Below are 19,330 nucleotides of genomic sequence, written 5' to 3'. Positions count from 1 at the left end.
ATATTTGTGAGAGAAAAAAGGGAGAGTATGAGTTGTCCGGGTGAATTATAAAACCCATTCTGTGATCTCCCCCTGATAGTACTGCTCATTATGTTAAACAGTGTTGCTCTTAAACCCTCTGTAGTTTTCATTTTATGTGCATTGGCCTTCATTTGCTGAAATGCTTCAAGTTCACAGCACTAAAGTCATTTTGAAAACAGGATGTAATTACAAAGGTTTCTTATGCTTACCCACTGCTTTTTGGGACCAATGTAATTATCATTACATGTGGATACTGTAAATTGAATATCCCTTGCCTAATTACATTAAACTCAAGGGTTAGCTGCTTAAGCATCCAAATAAAAAAAGTTCACCCTTTGCTACAAACAGTAGAATTGGTCTGTTAGTTAAGTTGACCTTTAAAGCTCAGCATTTACATGATATTGTCAGGTGTACATTATAAAGATAGCTTATAATGAGATCTGTAATGAGTAACCCAGTTATAATGGACTTTTCTAAAAGTTCATTTATTCAGCATTTTCTAATGACAGGATGAGATTAAAGTTTTAATCTGTGTATGTCAGGCCCTTTTAAGGAATGAATTTCACTGTTCTTAGTTCAACTGCTGAAAGTAGTTTAATATTACGGCTCAAGCACCACAACTTGACATTACTATAAATGTAATGAATTAGCCCTGCCTTTTAAATCTATTGAAAAAAAAAGTGTTTACTTTGATGTAGTTTTCTATTTCTTACTCTTTTATGGATTCATAGAAACACAAGTGTGTATGCATTCAGCAACATGAATTCTTGACATTTTTTTGTGTGACCTAATTTTAGGAATAACATGCTATGTTGTTATGAATGTGATACTGATAATTCTGGTGCTTTATTAAGAAAAACACAGAAAGTATTCTACAGAGAATTGTTATTTGATGGATTTCTGCTTGTTTAGTCATTAAAAATATTACTCATAAATATCACCTGCTATTTAGTGTTGTTTTCTCTGTTCTGACTTCATTAAAATTATGCCTTTCCACTGCTGAAGCTTTTTTTTCCCCCAAGTATACTTCCTGCTGAGTATCTTTTATGAGTTTTCACTTGAAAAACAACAGCCTGCTTTATCTGGGACAAGTAGCAAAGCATGCATTATAAAATAATGTTTATATTGTGCATAAACTGACTAGAATTTTGATTATATAAAATGAGTGCCAAAGTAACTTTTATCAGAATAAACAGGTAGGGGTTAGAATTGCAATATCCTAATAATTTTGTCATTTTATATATTAATCTGCTGTCATTATGCTGTCTTGTATAATTATACTTTGTTGATTTAATTACAAATTATTTTGTCTTGAATATGCTCTGTTAGTTGTAAAGTTCTACAGATAGTATTTCCTATTCTACAAATTATATTAAAATTTAACATATGAATATGTATTTATACACAATAATGTAATATCCATCTTACATATGAAACTGTATATATTAAGTTTATTTACCTATAAATATATAGCAGTTTCATAATATCAGAAATTTAACATTAACATACCAAAATAGAGAAAGATAAGAAGGTAGAGTAGAGATTTAACCAAAGCTGCCAAGTGGTATTAACAGTGGAGATAAATTATTCCATTGCGATGAATTACAAAGAATTTTGAGACAGACTGGCTCTCAGCAAATACAGCGGAATGCATGAAGTCCTTTTTCTTACTGATTCTTGGCTCATCTATAATCTAAGATATAAGGAGCCAAAAATAATTTCCCATCTTTTGGTGAATTACTTGTCTGGAAAACTCTGAAATCTGATCCCACGTTTCTAAACATTTTTACTTGCAAGTGCATTAAATTATTACAGTGGGACCTTCAAAGATGCGGCCGGAGCAACTGCATATCTCTACCTTTACTTTCTGCTGCAGGTGCTTGATGCTGGTAGAATCATGCTGAAATGGAATAGCCCTGTGACACAAACATGGGACAACTAGACTGGTTGCCTCACTTGTTATAACTTCTAGCCAGGTCTTTGCTGTTCTGCTTTGGGGACTGCTGACATACTTCCTTCTCACATTCAATTAACTGATCTACCAAAGGAATTCCATGATGTAGTACAGTTAAGTTTAAAAATGTCACCAGTGGAAAATAACATTAAACCCCAATCCTCCTAAGTGGACATAGAAACTAAATCTGAGAAGTGAAACAATACAAAGGCTTGCTGGAACTCAGCATACACCTAGATTAGCCAAAGTTAGGCAATACTTGTGCAGGACAAAGTACAAGCTGTTGGTTCGCTTGCAGTTTTTGTTTGGTCTAAAAAGCAATTTTGCTGTACAAAATTTTACATACTGTGGTATGAGGGCCTGCCTTGTGCTGCTTAAATCAGTGGCACAAGTTTTCCCAGTGCTTGAGGTCCGTGAGCCAATGATTTCGTCTTGTGATATTGCAACATTTTATATTCAGAGGCAAAAAGATACTTTAGAGCACAAATGTAACACCTGTCTGTGAGTGCTTAAATCAGCAGTGGCTTTTCTTTGGATTGTTTGTCTTACCTCCATAACTGCCATGCAAGTCCATGAAAAGATGCATTTGTAGGCATGTGGTGTGTTGGTGACTCTATACACTCAGAAGCATCTTTCTGACTCCAGATCCTAATGATGTACCCTATTCAGTTGCTCAGTGAGAGGCTCTTCAGCTCATTGGATAAGAAAGCTAGAAATTTTTTTTTACAAGACTGACTGACTATGCAACAAAAACTAAATGCCTGCATCTTCATGGACTCATCTTTGAAGCCAGAGGATGTTGAAATATTCATTGTGATGTCACAGCACAAACAGCATGATTTGCATACTTTTGTCCAACAATGGGACACATACATGAAAGCTAGGGTTTCTGTTGTGACATTGTGATGTATGTTTTTCTCATTCTGGTTTGATCTGGATGCCTATATCCAAGAGTATCTTATGTATTAATACTTAGCTTGATTTGATCATCTTATATCTAGCACTCTTGTTTATCATCTTTTCTTAGCTTTTATTGTTCTTTTTGTATTTTATACTATGTTACATTGTTACAACATGCAGTTATAATAACAAACCTATTTACTTACTTACTTACTTGCCCAAACTACTGCAGGTTATATTAATTTGTAAGGAATCACATGATCTAGATATTATGAATTGTTCCTTTCAAAATTGGCCTTATCATAATTTTTCTGTTCTGTGAATGACAAATGAAATAAAGAGACTGAATAATGGTTATTTGTAGAAAGTCTTCAGTCTATATTAACAAATACAAATAGACACATACATACTTAAAGAAGAGACTCCTGATGAATGGTTCTGTGTCAAGTACTAGGAGGTTCATCTTAGTTCTAGAAGGAAAGGGAACCAAGGTAAGTGGAAAAGAGAAGGTATCTGATAATCTGTTTAGAACTAGATGAGTTACATTATGTGCACTAAAAGAGATGAACTGTTTACAAACTAGACAAACTTTTCTGTACCACTTCCCATTAAAAAAATCTCAAGGCAGTTGACAATTAAACATTATAATTAACATTTAAAACACTAGGCAAAAATAAAAGCATACATTAACAAGTGTTTAGCTTTAGCTTTTATTATGAGAGAGTGAGTTTATTATAAATCTTATCTCACTGGGACTGAAATTCATAGAACTTTAAAATTAATAGAGCACTATATGTGTGTATTCAGTCTCAGTTCTCCTAGGATCTTGTATCAGTGAATGAAACTTCGGGAGATCTCTAGTCTTGGCCTGGCTATATTTTCATTTTTAATTACTAAATAAAACTGTGTTCTAAAAATAAGTGTTAAATGAATAGTTCTTTCTTAATAGAAATAAGAAATTCTCTTTAAAGAACAAGAAAGAAAGAGAAATACTTCTATAGGAAATACAATATCAGATTGAAATAAAGGCTATATTTCAAGTTAAAAAATAGTTCATATTTTAAAATTCTTTGTTCTTTATTTTATTATGAGCTTATTTATTCTAAGTCTGGTTTTCAGCATACTTCCAAATACTTGATTGCTTTTTTATTTATTTTTATGGCTAGATTTGCTTGTTGATCTTGGAATACAAAAGAAGAGTGATTCATGAAAGCAACAAAAAGAAAATGAATCAGGGAAGAAATGGGGGAGTACAATCCTATTGTTAACTCCTTTTACTCTTGTATTTCTTTTTGGCTTTCAGTTCTTTGACCTTACTATCTTGTTGGTGTGCTTAGGACAGCGTGGGGTTGGAGTACATACTCTGCAGTGGTTGTGCTCCTATCTGTCTAAGCACAATCAAAAAGTGATATTGGGAGATTTCTGCTTGGCCCTTTTGGAATTGTCTTTGGGGGGGGCCCAGAAGATTCCATTATTCAATATTAAGAGAAATCCAGGGAAGAGTCATGTAGAGGTTTGCTGTTAATTGTCTTAATATGCTGGTAGATTCTGCAGACTCTGGTTTGGATATTACAAATGAGGGAGAATAAACTGAAGCACATTGGGAGTATATTTTCATTTCCCTTTGAAATGGACTTCAATACCAAACTAATTCTACAGTTTTATGAATGAATCTTAGATTTAAAAAAAAAAAAGAATTATTAAAACGTAAGCTGTCAAGTTCAGCAAACATTTTTCGAAGTTGTACAAGGGGTATATAGCACATAATAGAACGTTGCTAACAGTAGAAATGTCAAAAATGACCAACCATATTTTAAGTTGTAAAGTATTTGCTAGAGATCACTGATAGAAATTTTTTAGGGCGTTTTGCTGTCTGGTCAGTCAGACAAAAGTTCTCACAACCTTGTTTTCTTTTCACATTGACCAGACCCATTTGAGGAGCGGATTGAGTTTTGTTTTGTTGAGGCAAATGAAAAAAAAAGATTTACTTTGAAAGGCAAAGCCCTACCGGTATATTCAGCCTAATCCTAGTATTCAATGGTGAGGAATTGCTTACCTCTTATTGTTCACATAATTCTCAGCTTCCTTTTTCTTTTGGACCAGTTCCAATGCAATATCTAAATATCTCTTCTAAAAAAGATTTTTAGGCTCCCACACAGAAGCTGATTCAGAACTTCAGTGCTACTGTTTCACAAACTCTCTAAAATTTTGGCTGTAGTCTGTGCAGTATAGAAGTTTACACACCTAAAATAGAGTTAAACTATTTTAATTTAACTGTTTTTGTTTGTTTCTGCTTTTTGTCCATCGCTTTCATATGCCTTTGCTTCTTTTTGGCTGGATGCTGTTGAAATATGTGGAAAGTAAGCTTGTGTGAAGTCTATACAGTTCCCTTTCTTACCAACTTAGGATTCCTTTTACCTGCTGTTTAGCAGTTTTTGAATTATCTGTTTCCCCAGTTTTACAAAAGCCACTGTTCTAAAACCAATGCTATTGCCTCATTGATAAGGGTCTGGGTGGACGAAATTACCACTCTAAACACCATTTAAAATTGCCAACCAAGGTCCTCACTTTAAACTAGCCTCAATCTAAAACACTGTTTTTCTTTCTTATATTTGTCATTGAAGTGTTTATTTCTATTATTAAAAATTAGCATAATTTGATGTATCTTTTATGCACAAAGTAGAAAAATGTTTTGTTCCAAACTTGAAATCAATCAGCCATATATTTAGAACATTTCATTAGAATATTTCAACTGTTATATGTTCTGATGGAGCAAAACATGGACTGTGTCAAGTGTTCTATTTTTTGTTGAAACAAAAACAGCACCCTTTGAATAACTAATTAATGTTTTGTTCTTAACTTGCAAAGAATCTGAGCATGGGTGTCTTAAATTTAACTTGCTCAAAACTAACATTTCTACTTCAGAACACTTCAAGCTTACAGTGATTAAAATGTTTGCACATCTCCACTATCTGCTATTTTCTAAATAAATTACCTGAACACCTTGAATTAGCATCCTTTGAGTGTTTTATTAATAACACCCATTAGAAAATACTGATATGCATGGCAACTGATAACAATCCACTGTGATTGTGCTGAATATGTTTATATCAGCAAATAAAGTTAAAACTGCAACTGGAATAGTAAATCTGCTAAAACTAATGAATCGTTCACTTCAGCTAATATAAGTGTGGCTTTTGCAATTTTTATTTTATCATTTATAATGCATTGTTTTATGCAGAACTCAGATGCCAATATATGGAAGATTGGAGCCTTAGGAACAGCAGCTGGTAGTGACATTCTTCATGAGACTGATCAAGAAACTTATTTGTTTCCTACATACCCTATGGCCACTAGTGTTTATAATCAGATATTTATTGCAGGTAGGATATTAAAATGTGTAGTTAGTTCAATGTTGTGTGTAAATCCTGTCCACATTGTAACATAGAAGTGAGAATTGAGTATGTCAGAATAAACAAAAGTTGCCTAACAGTGGGAATAGGTTACATAAGTGTGATAAAACAAGAAAAGATAGGGTCAAGAATGGATAGGTTGAGAGGAAGGGAAGTTTGGGAAAGCGTAGTTAGAAAGAGTTGATGAGATTTTCAATAAAAGAGATGAGAAATTTAAGAGAGATTAGAACAAAATGCAGTGCATAGTTTGCAAGAATAGAAAGTTATTGAAAAGTATAGTGTACAGTATAGGTACAAAGGTATAGTTAAACTTATTTTCTATAATCTCATGTCTTAAATTTGTTTTACTTACTGCTATTTACCGTTTACACTTTGCATAATGCTGATTACCCAAAATGGAGTAGCCTGATGGGTATGCATAAATTGTGATTTGAGTCAAGAATATTCAGTGCTCAGTAAGAATGGAGAATATATGTAATCATTGGCTGGTATGCTTATTCTAGACTTTTTAGAAAATATGCATATAAAGGAGAGTGAACAGTGGGTATTTCCCATTCAGTATACATAGTTTTGAAGAGAAATTTAATATTAGATACTTCCTAACAAACTTTGCACATTTCTAAGTAATATACATAAGTTTCATGATGCCCTTTTCAGAGTTTTGTTCATTTGCTATGAAACCATGGTAGAATATACTGAGCAGTCCCAGTATATAAGTCTAGTCCAGCCTTTCCAAAGGAATGTAATACATTCCATTTTCCTTTTCATGTTTTTATTTTACAATGAAAATTCACTCTGTCCAATCAATTCTTGTATATAATTTGTGGAAGGGTCACAACTTAGATGTGTTTAATATTAATTCATTCATTCTTTGTCATACAAAAGAGATGGGATGATGGATTTGTTACAGACTGAAGATAGCATTTAAAAAATAATGTTTATAATAGGCAAGAATATTTTAATAATTTTTGAAGCTCTGATTACATGTTTTTGTCACTTCATAGATTTTTGGAGTAGTATATTGTTTCAAAAATACGTATTTTGATATTTTAATTCTCTTGAGTAATTATGTATATGCTGTTAAATGGTGTATTTCCTGTGTACCGCATATATAAGAATACAATGTCAGAATGAAACATGCAGGTAGTCTTCACTTAATGACCACAATTGAGACCAAAATTTCCATCGCTAAGTGATGTGCTTGTAAAGTGAGACATTACATGACTGCAGCGCTTAGTGACCACACTTCCGGTTGTCAGCTTTAACCAAGAATCATGGGTTGCTAAGTGAGTACCCATCCCAATCCAACCCATTCCAGGCTTGGTCCCTCCCAGCCCCAAGCCTCAGTAAGGTAAGGGACTGCTTCCAACTCCCCCCACCCATCTATCTTCCCCCCATCTCTGCCCTTCTGGTTGCTCTACATTCTGCCTTGTGGGGCGGCAAGCAGCCCCAGAAGTGTGCAACTCTGGGGCTGCTTTCCATGCCTTGGGAAGCTGCAGCTGTCCCAGCCACAGTCGCCCTTGCCACCCTGCTCTCAAAGACCACTGTCACCCTGCGCTCTGCCACCCCAGCTGACCTTCACCATCTTCTTGCTCCAAAATGCCCCTTTGCAAAAAGCTCCTAGGCGGGGCTGGGCTAGGCCTTTGCTTCATGCTGGGGGGGAAAGAAAGTCAGAAGCCCAGTCCAGCCCTGCCAGAGGGCTAAGGCTGGCCAATTTACCTGGCAGCCAAAAGCAAGACTGGTCTACCCACCTTCCTGAGAAGGAAAACCCATAGAAAATGGAAGGGAGAGGGTCAAAAGGGGCCGCAAGGGCCCAGTACACCTGCCTAGTTTGTCTGGATGACCCAAGTTTTGCCAGTTTACCTGTGGGGGAAGAAAAGGAGAGGAGGGAAAAGGGGTGCTCCTTTTTTTTTTTCTGCAGCATGAAGCAAAAGCCCAGTCCAGCCCTGCCCAGGAGCTGTTTGCAAAGGGGCTTTTTGCAAAGGGACTTTTTGGAACAAGAAGACAGCAAAAGTCAGCTGGGGCAGCAGCATGCAGGGGGCCAAGAGGGCATAGAAGGAGGGACATAGGCGGGTGTGGGGAGTTGAAGTACCCCTGCAGTTGTAAGTGCAGGTGGACAGCCAAGTGCCCAAATTTTGATCACATGATCGCGGGGGCGCTGCAATGGCCATAACTTTGGGCACCGGTCGTAAGTCACTTTTTTCAGTGCGTTAATAACTTCAAATGGTCACTGAACGAATGGTGGTTAAGTGAGGACTACCTGTATTGACTTATTAGAAAAGGGATGTGTTCCTTTTTTTAAAAAAGCTAATATAATAGTGTTCTGTGTATAGTCCAGGATCATAGTTGTTCTGTATCTTACTTCATGAGTATGGATGGTGAGACAAACAGTTTGCAATTCCTAAGATTTATGTGGGTGTAATCACTCTAGATGCCATGATGGACTGAATTTTAACTCAGACATTTTACTAATTCCAAATAAGACAGAATGATCAGTAGATAAAGTAAAGTGGAACGTCTATTCTGGATAGGATTGTTCCCTCTCTGAATAATGAGATTTGCAAACAGGGAGTGCTACCCAGAATTGCCATGAAAGATCAGGGGATTACAATGAACAGCATTTTCCCCTGTTCTTGGCTGGTGTGCCAGTTGTACCCTTTCCTAAAGAAGTTGGGTCTGGCTGTGCTGATCTTCATCTTTATTATCTCTGTTTAGTTTGCAACTTGCTGTATGTCAGGAGAGCAAAAAGCTTGCCTTGAGCCTTCAAGCATTTTTACAGCCCTCTGATTGGGCATGAATGAAGTTTTTGGATCTTTTTTTTTTTTTGAATCCTAGGGACTTTATGGAGTTTAAACCGTCAAAAGGCATTCCTTGAGCCTATTAGAGGCTTAAGATATACATTGTATTCCTCTAACTCTGCATTTAGAGCATCTCTTCTTCCTTTCTTTTTTTCTTAAAGGCCCATTTTGTATCTTAAAAAGCTTAAAGTCCAAAAAAATAGACCTTTGGCCCAAATACTCTAATGATTTTCCTCTTCCGCTGTCCTTCAGGAGGAAAGGCTGCAGTGCTTCCCCTTTATCAGTAGAGGGCATTGAAACATTGAAAAACAGCAGAGGGTGTGTTACTGTGCCCTCTACAGATGAAGGTAAAAGTGCAGCTTCATTTGAATACATCTGTGTGAAATACCCTGTGACCAAAACATGCTAAAAAAAAATCAAATACAATTTTAAGATTAAATATCTTAAAATATAAAAAGCTTAAACATTAAATATAAATTAAAAAAGAAGGAAAAAAGAATCCTACCTCTTTTAGAGGCCCTTGGCATGCCAGGCAAATACTGCTATAACTCTTGAGTTGCCAGAAGTTGTACACACCCGCGTTATGTGGAGCTGCCATTAAGGAAGCCCAACAACTAATGCAAAATGTGGTTATTTGATTGTTTACAAATGATACATTTCATCAGTCACTCTGCTAGTTGCAATTGAAGCTAGAGATGCCTCCTCCTAGATGATGTACTTGTTTCAAAAATTGTTTGAAAGAAATGTTTCAGGTATCTTATCAGACAGTACCTGTCTGCTGTTCTGTAAGGGGGTCTAACTTTTGTCAGGTTCTGCATGAGCCTGAAAAAACATGTTGCTCTTTTAACGAATCAACTAGCATAGCTCTAATATGAACTTGCCTATAAATTTGAGATTTGTATTGCTGCATCCCTCTGTCAGGAGAAGCTAGCTTGTAGGAAATAAGAAGAAACCTTTAGGCACTTACAGTTATCCCTCAGACCATTGTATTGGTGTCAACTATTCTTACTGCTGTTAGTGGTATTTATGCACTTGAAGGACAGCATGCATTTTCTGAAAGTAAAATAAATTAGCAAGTATTGTCCTTGGCCTTTTTAATTAAAATCCCTCTTTTTTGCATTGCTTTTCTCTTTTCTTTTAATTTGTATGCATCTGTATGTATCATTTTAATTTTTAAACTAATTATAACATTGCTGTTACATATTTGTATAAACATATATTATGAATAGTGGAATCACCAGGATGAATTCAGAATGGAAGAATTTATATCATCATTCTTGATATAGCCACTGTATTCCAGAAGGGAATAAACTAGAGAGAGAAACTTGGAAGATGTAGGGATGAAATTGCTGGTTATCAAATCATATTCAGAAGATAGAAACTTTGAAGGACAGCTTTGATCTTCTCTTAAGAAAAGAACTCCCAAAACTCTACAGTATATACCTATTTTAGTTTTAATCAAAAGCAATTGTAAATAATTAGTCACAAAAGCTTTAAAAAAAGCTGACTCCTTTCAGAATGGAGAAATTGGGGTCCCTGCCTAGATTTCACAACAGAGTAGTTTTCTTAAAATTTAAGAATTGTTTCCTTTATTCTATTTAATTGCCTAAAGGCAGCTTAGCTTCAACAAAGACATTATGGAGGGAGATTTTACTGGCCATGCATCAAGAAATATTGTATAAATCTGCAAAACCCAACACATTTCCTCATGTTTAACTTGAGATTCATGCTGAATTCTGTCTAGCTGTGCAGGCTTTTACTTTGAAACAGTGCAGTGTGTTACCCTTGCTAGTTTTTTTCAGAAGTAGCTATTGGGGTGTCAAATTAGTCTAACTCGAGGTATGTTAGTCACTCCAGCAAGTTTTCTTCTTTCTTTGCCTTTCATATGTATGTTGCTTTTAGAAGATGGAGCAAAACCATGCTTGATTGGGAACTGCATAATTGCATAATGTGTCCATCTTTAGAAACTGACAAAGTAGCAACAGTTGCTATTTTAATAACATTGGCTATAATATCCAAAATAACTTAACATTTGTTCTCCTGATATATAGAAAACAATGTTCACAAAATTGACTATTCCTTCAAGTTGGACATAAACATCAAGCCATTAAAATGAAAGTGTTCTCCTAATTTAACTAAGCTAGTCTGATCAAATAATTGGCTTAAACCTTTCTGAAGAAAATAATACTTCTGAAGTTCCAGTTGGCTATTTTAGTTAACTTCCGTAAACAACTAATACAGCTGATTTTGTTTCTTTTACCCTTTTCAACAGGGATACAGTAAATATGCAGAAAAGTATTAAGTACCTTAAGTTTACACCTTGAGCAGTTTCAGGAAGATATATTCTATTAATGTATCTAAAGGAACTATTGAAACTTATTCTTTTCCTAGCCATACTTCAAACCAAATAAAAGAATCAAAGGTGTAGCAAAGGAAAAACTAAAAACTAAAAATAAATAACAGGATTCAATATGTGGGGGCATGGGAGTGTCTATCACAGTGGGAATCTGGGTTTAGGAAGGAGGATCAAAAGGAACTGAACTGACTTGCAGAAAGAAAGGTAGAATCTTTTTATGGGGATTGGTAATGGAATATAAAAGATTCAGAAACTCAGAACACATACTCAGGAAGAACTAAGGTGTTTAGGAGACAAAAACGTGCAACTGCAGCAATGGTGTATTATCTCATTTTCTGCCACAGGTTTTGGAACCCAGGTTCTTTGGAACCAAAGTATTGCTGTGAATTCAAATATAGACTACATTATCTCTTTTCACAAAACTGATAGCTTTGCACACTTATCAGTAAATGTGCGATTTTTTCCCCAGTACCTTAGATACAAAATATATCTAATTGTATGATAGATACAGCTATGAAACTAGGTTACTGTATAGTTGAGAATTCAGAGGTAACTGAAATTTTTAAAGTATATTTTTATAAGGTTTAATCAGTCATTAACCACTATGCTAAAATAAATAAATAAATAAATAAATATATATATATAAATATATATTTAATTTTTTATTATAAACATTTGCCTGAAGAAGTCTCCATTATAATTACTGTGTGATGACTATTGAATGATCTCTAACTATCCTAACTTAAGTAATAAGTGTTTGTTAGCATATTTCCCAGAGGGAGAGATTCACACTAAATACAATGTTTGCTCAGTATTAAAACAGTTGATAACAAGGTCTGTGCAGTTACAAATAATAGTGCTTTGTGTGCGATCTGCCACAACACTTTTCAGTAATGCTATTTGCATGTAGGGTTTTAATTAACGCATAACTGTCACCACAGGTTGACTACAGAAGGCTCTAGTATCCAGCAGAGAGATAAATGCCAGTGCCACGTTACACGGGTTGGATAGCATACAGGAGGTCTATAATATAAAATGGATTTATAATTAAAAGCCACTCATTACAAAGTTATAAAAGAAAGAATGCCTGCAACCTGGCGATTTCATGGTAGAAGAGTATCATATTTACCTGAAAAGAAGATAAGCTTGAGTTTAAAATGATTTTCCCTCCAAAGGAAGAGTAGGTAGAAGATCTGTGTGTCTGTGTGCATATATATGTGTGTGTGTGCGTGTGTGTGTGCATGCACATGCGCGCACGCACTTTGCATACAGACACAGAAAAAAGTCCTGTGCAATGCTCAGCTTCTCCTTTCCTTATCAATTTTGGGTTGCCAATTCTAGACAGAAAAGATTTGCTCTTCCCATAAATGTGTGAAGGAAACACACTTAAATATACCATATGTATGTACATGTACATTTGTGGGTCTTCAAGGCTTTCCAGGAGGCTAGGGGCCTGATGGGAAAGGAAGTTCCAAAGGGCAGAGGCCACTACTGAGAAGGTTCCGTACCTAGGTCCTGCTAAGTGGCAAAATTTAACGGAAGGGACCTGGAGTGTACCCACCCTATCTGACCTGGTGGAATTTGCAGATATCCTTGGAGAGAGGCATCCCACAAGCAACCTGACCCTGTGACATTCAGGGCTTTAAAGGCAATAATCAGCACCTTGAATTTCACATCAAAAGAACCTGGAAGTCAGTACAGCTCATGCAGCAGAAGTATAACATGGGCAAACTGTGGAGTGTCCAAAACTGCACACACTGCTGCATTCTGGACCAGTTGTAATTTCTGGATGATCTTTAAGAGTAGCCCCATGTAGAGTGCATTGCAGTAATTCAGCTGGGAAATGACTTGGGCATGAGTGACTGTGAGCAAAGCTTTTCAATCCAGGAATAGGTACAATTGGTGTAGAAGATGAATCTGCACCAAAGGTCCCTCAAGCCACAGCTGCCACCTGCTCCTCAAGCAGGAGCTGCAAATCCAGGAGGGCCCCTAAATTGCACACTAGCTCTGTCTGGAGTACTGCAGCTCTGGCAAAAATCAGAGATGGTATCTCACCAAATTCAGGGGGACAGAGACCCAGAACAGCTACATTTTGGTAGGGCTGAGTTGAAGCCAGTTCCTCCTAATTCGAGCCTTTATAGCCTCCAGGCACTGGGCCAACACTGGAACAGTGTCACTTGATCAGCAAGGTCAAAGATGTATAGTTGGGTATCATTAGCGTAGTGATGATGCTGCACCCTGGGCCATCAGATGACCTCTCCCAGCAGTCTCATGTAGATGTTAAAGAGGAAGGGCAGAAGACCCATGCACCGAGGTATCCACATGGTAGGTGCCCAGGGTTCAACTACTCCCCCACCCCCCCACTAACAGCCACAAAAGGAGGAGGAGAACCACTGCAAAACAGCGCCCCCCACTCCCAAACCCCAGAGCCGGTCCAGGATACTGTGTTTAATGGTATCAAAAACCACAGAGAGATCCAGGAGAACCAGGGCAGATGCACTACCCCCTTCACAGGTCATCCAGAAGCACAGTCTCAGTGCTATAACCCAGCCTGAATACTGACTGAAAGGGTCCAGATAATCCGCTTCATCCAGGCCCTCTAAAGCTGAGCACCTGCCACTTGCTCAACAACCTTCCTTAAAAAGGGGAGGTTGGAGACAACACAAAACTTGTCTATCACAGTCAGGTCCAAGAAAGTCCTCTTGAGAAGGGGGCATACCTTGCTTCTTTCAAGGCAGGTAGCACCACCTTCTCCCACTATGTGTATACACACACACACACACACACACACACACACACAGAATGCCTGGGTTACAGATGACCCTAACCCTAAGAACAGAGTCTATTGTAGCAAAATTCAAGTTAAATACACAATGATTCAGGTTAAATACACAGTGGTTTGAGTTAATTACACAATACTACTTATACAGTATTATACAATAATAGTGTTCAGGCTTATGTACAAATTCAACTTAAGGACAGACCTTGGCAACGGAACTCGTTCTTAAACTGGGGACTACCTGTACATACATACATACCTCCCCCCCCCCCCATATAGACATACACATACAAGTACACTTCCCAGGAGCCATGCTGTAAAAAAAAGGGGGGGGGAGATAAGGCCAGAAAAAAAGTTTATTGATCAAATTAATAACTCCTAATTAAATTAATTGCCTGTTAGCCATTTCTCTCTTAATGTGTAAGGAAAATCATTATTATTTGTAGTTTCTAGATATCAGAGAATATAATACATACAGAAAAATCTTATCAGTCCATTAATAGGAAGAATATTGATCTGAATCTCCCAAGTTCTGAAAGTTGTAAAATAGGTGGTTGTTACTCAGTTTGGTTAAAGAAGCAAGGGCAGATTTTCAAAGGCTAGGATTATTTAGAACCACCATGATAGGTCAGCTCTAAATCACTCAGTTGTAATCACATACTGGGCCAGTAGTCTGGTCATATCTTCACAATCCCTTCCTTCCTTCCTTCCTTCCTTCCTTCCTTCCCTCCCTCCCTCCCTCCCTCCCTCCCTCCCTCCCTCCCTCCTTCCTTCCTTCCTTCCTTCCTTCCTTCCTTCCTTCCTTCCTTCCTTCCTTCCTTCCTTCCTTTCTTTCTTTCTTTCTTTCTTATGTAGCCATTTTATAAAATGTAATAAAAGCTCATTTAAAAGCAGTTTTAAGCTTTAACATGGCAGGGAAACAATTGATTTATAGAGAAAAATTATTAAAGTGTTCAGAAATCTCCTTTCAAGGTATAGAAGCTTTAGAATATTCATGTATCGGGGTTGATTCAGCAAGTACATCCAGATGTACCTTGCTATGGAGCAACCAGCACACTTAAGAGCCTTGTGTTTAGAAGAATGTTGTAATTGCAGTAAGAGTAACATCATGGAGAACTCAAGAAGTGTGCACAGCTGTTACAGTATTATGTAATCCAGTAAATTCAACTACAGAATGCATATTAACATCTTGGGATTTTACGTACTATGTAAAAATAAAGTTCAAGTAATTTTATTTAAAATCAGGCCATAGTCACTGCCAAGACAATAATATGTAAGAATTAGGTAAAGTCACCTACTCTATAAAGTATTACTTTTAAATAGTTCCCAGGCTTGGGGTCAGGGTATGTGGGAAACCTGTGGAATCTTTTCTGAAATTATTGATGTTTCTTTGGAGTCAGGCAGCCTCAAAAAATCTAAGAAAGAAAGAAAGATTAACATTCTAAAAATCTAGGTAAATTGATAGTTAACTTAGGGCTGGATCTCATAACAATTGGAACTTGCTCAGAAATCTTAATTGAAAAGTGCTCATCAATTATTCCTCATCAAATGGCAGTCAGATATTGAGTTGGATGCCACAAAATTCTGTTCTAGGCCTGTACACTAACATTTTTACTATTGGCTTGATATGGAGAGGGAATGTTTACCAGGTTTGCTGATGGCACACAATTGGATAGGATAGTTAATACCCTGAAGACAGAAACAAAATTCAAACTGATAGTGATATATTAGAAAAATAGACTGAAAATAATATAATGAAATTTAATACAAAGTTCATCACTTAGCAAACAGAAATCAAATGCATAAGTATAGATTAGAACTTAACTGGTTTGGTAATGCTAGTGGTGAAAAAAATCATGAATTTATTCCAAGGCTGCATACACAGAGGAATAGTTTCCAAACATATGAAGTAATAATTGTTTCATTTTGTTTTGCACTGATCAGATCACACCTCCAGGATTGTGTACAGTTCTGGAAACCATGCTTTAAAGAATGATTCAGACATAATGAAACAGTTCAGAGGACAGCAGAGAAGCTGATCAGGGGATATTTGAAGAGGGATTTAAAGAATTGGAATTGAAAGAATTGGGAATGTTAGCCTTGGGAAAATTGAGATTACAATGCTCTTCAGGTACCTGAAAAGAGGGTGCAGATGTTCAAGATCTATTTTCTGTCATTCTAGAGAGCAGGATGTGGAGTAATGGCTTTAAGTTAAGGAAAGCAGATTCTTCTGGGTTGATATGTAATGTTTTTTTTCAAGATCATAACTTGGATATTGTTTTAGAAAATCCATCCTACTAAGTGATTTTCCAGCTTTTCTTTACTTTCTCTCTCCTTGCCTGGCACAGAGATCTTGCTTCTTGTTCAGCAAAGAGATTCTTGTGTAGAGTAGTCAGGCCTCGTCCACCTCCTCATCTAGTTCCTTCTCTTCCTCTGGCAGCTTTAGCTTCCCATTTTGTCATCTGTATCCAAGTTTTATCTCCCCTCTGCCCCAGTCCAGAGACCCCAGTAACACCTCACAGAGTACACCAGTGAGCAGAGATTCCTGGAGAATGGTACTGCTCAGAGCAAGAGGCTTCCAAGATACCAACTGTGTAGCCCAGCCCACTAGGCACCACTGTTGCCAGGAGACCCACCAGATCAGGTGACCTGGCAGTTCCTCTTTCCTTCAAGCTCTTCATCTAGCTTACAAGACTGTGCAGCACTTGATGGGCAGTATCCTGAACACTTCTAAAGTATTGTGCAAAAGAGGCTTTGGAGAACTGCTTGCAGCTGATGGGCTGGAAACCCTGCTGTAACCATTCTGTCACTTCTTTCTCCACATGCACAGACAAGGGAATGAACACTAGTTGTATAACTATTTAACCTATGGATCTAGAACAAGACTGTCAAGCCTCAAGATTAGACATGGAATTAGTATTTCAAACTGGATGTGAATATGAAGGAAACATGAAGTGTAACAACTTAAATTTTTTTTACAAGTACAAGTGATTTCTGCATTTACTTGTTTAGAACATTAAACATGAAACATAGGTAATCCCTTCCACCATAAATTTCAGAAAATTGTAAACATTTCCATCACATGCTGTCATAATTTTGTTTGGCTGTGATTTATTAAAAGATTTTTTAAAATAGTTACACGAAGGTAAGCAATTTCTGAACTATTTCTTGTGTTATCCTATTTTTTTTAATATTTTTTCCTCAGGTCCTTCCATGCCATCTTCTTCATCTAGTCAATCTGTTATTGAACATTTACATTCCCCTCCTCCATCTCCAAATCTCCATGACAACCAGAGATGGTTGCTAAGTACTAGTGCTATCCAGCCAGTTCAGGACTCTGACACTGATGAGGACTATACTGCCAGCTCTTACCTAGTACAGACCGGTCCTGTTTCAGTTTTTGCCTCAGGTCATGGTAAGAATAGGACATCTTGTCCATAGTTTTTCTATTGCATCTTGTAATAAAATATTCTGATAAAATAATAACCACATTGTTTTTTTTAGTTTATGTTTGAGAACGTATATGAAATGATACATAGATTTATTTTGTTTATTAAACAGAAAAAAGTAAGAAAATTGAATTATCTTAGCTTTTCCAAAATTAAAATAAAATCTAGTCTAGATACAGTAGGCTCTAATTATAACAGCCGGATGTATTCTTAACTCTAGAGATTTTTGGAACTTGTCAGCATTTGTCTAACAGTGCAGTCCAGTGTCTACTCAGAAGTAAACAATATTACATTCATTGGAGTTTATTCCCTGGGAAGTTTGTACACAGTGACAGCCTTAGTTTCTTTTATAATTTGAAGTAGACCTTTCAAAATCTTTGGGTTATAAGTTAGTTATGACTAATTAAAGTTCTACTGCTTACAATAGGTTTACTTTAGATACAGGCACATACAGCCAGGCTGACAGGAACAGATTTCTCTGCTCAATTCTCTCCAAGTTTCCCTTTTAGATTCTTAGAAATGCTCTAGAGAGGACCAGTGGACCCTTCTGAGTAAGGTAGCCTGGGAAAAGGAAAGGAGAGTTTTGTAAAATGGGTTACATATTTTATCCTGAGGGGAGCTTCACTTAAAAATGTCTTGGCCAAATGTACCTCCTTTCCCCACAACATAGCTCACCCTACTCAAACTTCCACAATATTCTGTACATTATTTTCAGGGGACCAGAGAGGCTGCCATTGAAAAGAATTAGGGGAAAATCTGTCAGGCTGTCTGCATGTGCTAAATCTGCATCCAGTATAATAACTTTCAGAATGTACATAATTGTTGGAAGTAGGTAAATTTAGGGAATTTCAAGTATTTATACAGATACTAATAATTCAAAGTTCTCATCTTTTGTACATGAATGGTCTCAAAGGCTTTATAATTCCTTATAAAGTATTGCTTTAATTGATCAGGTAGTTTCTTCTGAAAAATAAACATCCCAGAAAATCCAGCACTGAAAGAATCTTTTTGTCATGTTTTATCAATCAGCAAAGAGCAGTAAAAAAAAAAAGAATGCTGCAACTCTGAGCCAGGTCAGCTGTTGTTTGTTAGATGGTTTCATCAGGCTCTTTTCATCTTTTACCGTACTATATTCAGGTCAGTAAGGGATGCAAATCAGCACAACTAAGTGTTATTTTTCTTCCTAACAATATTTCATTCAACTGAAGAGAACACAGGAGAACAGATTATTATTATTATTATTATTATTATTATTATTATTATTATTATTATTATTATTTTCAACCAGTCCCAAAGTTTCCAGTGTTTCAGGATAGTTAACTCTTGCTTTTAATGTATTCATTCCAACTGTTGTTCAGTGATAGAGTTGAAAGAAACCTCAACAGTTATCTAGTCTAATTCCTTGCTCAGAGTAAGATCCATTAAAGCATTTCATAGAGATGGCTATCCAGCCTCTGTTTAAAGACCACACCACTTCATGAGGCAACCTATTCCTCTGGTTGACAGCTCTTACCATCAGAGAAATCGTGCTAACATCTAACTTGAATCCATCTTTCTATGTTATTTCAAATCATTAGTTCTGGTCCTGCCCCTGGCAGATAACAGATAACAAGACACTTCCTTTTTATATAACAACCCTTTACATATCTGCTATCTTATC

At 36.6% G+C, this 19,330-nt stretch overlaps 1 protein-coding gene across 13 annotated transcripts in view; it reads left to right on the top strand.

Moving 5' to 3' along the window:
- The window catches only part of TENM3 (teneurin transmembrane protein 3), a 470,513-nt gene that overhangs the window by 250,516 nt on the left and 200,667 nt on the right, over nt 1-19,330 (top strand). For 5 of the 13 annotated variants that reach the window (XM_088131934.1, XM_088131944.1, XM_088131932.1 and 2 more), the window contains one exon: nt 17,427-17,636. The exons of 7 other annotated variants lie outside the window; for them this stretch is intronic. In XM_088131934.1, the coding sequence (XP_087988060.1) occupies nt 17,427-17,636 (210 nt within the window). Of the gene's footprint in view, nt 1-6,116; nt 6,259-17,426; nt 17,637-19,330 lie in introns of all 13 variants that reach the window. One more of the 13 variants, XM_088131961.1, reaches the window with a different exon arrangement.

The sequence above is a fragment of the Python bivittatus genome, unplaced genomic scaffold (assembly GCF_059951505.1).
Source record: "Python bivittatus isolate LINGU-HERP-01145 unplaced genomic scaffold, Pbiv_v1 ctg000070_np1212, whole genome shotgun sequence".
In the NCBI taxonomy this organism is placed as follows: Eukaryota; Metazoa; Chordata; class Lepidosauria; order Squamata; family Pythonidae; genus Python; species Python bivittatus.
This window is presented reverse-complemented; position numbering and strand designations above follow the sequence as displayed.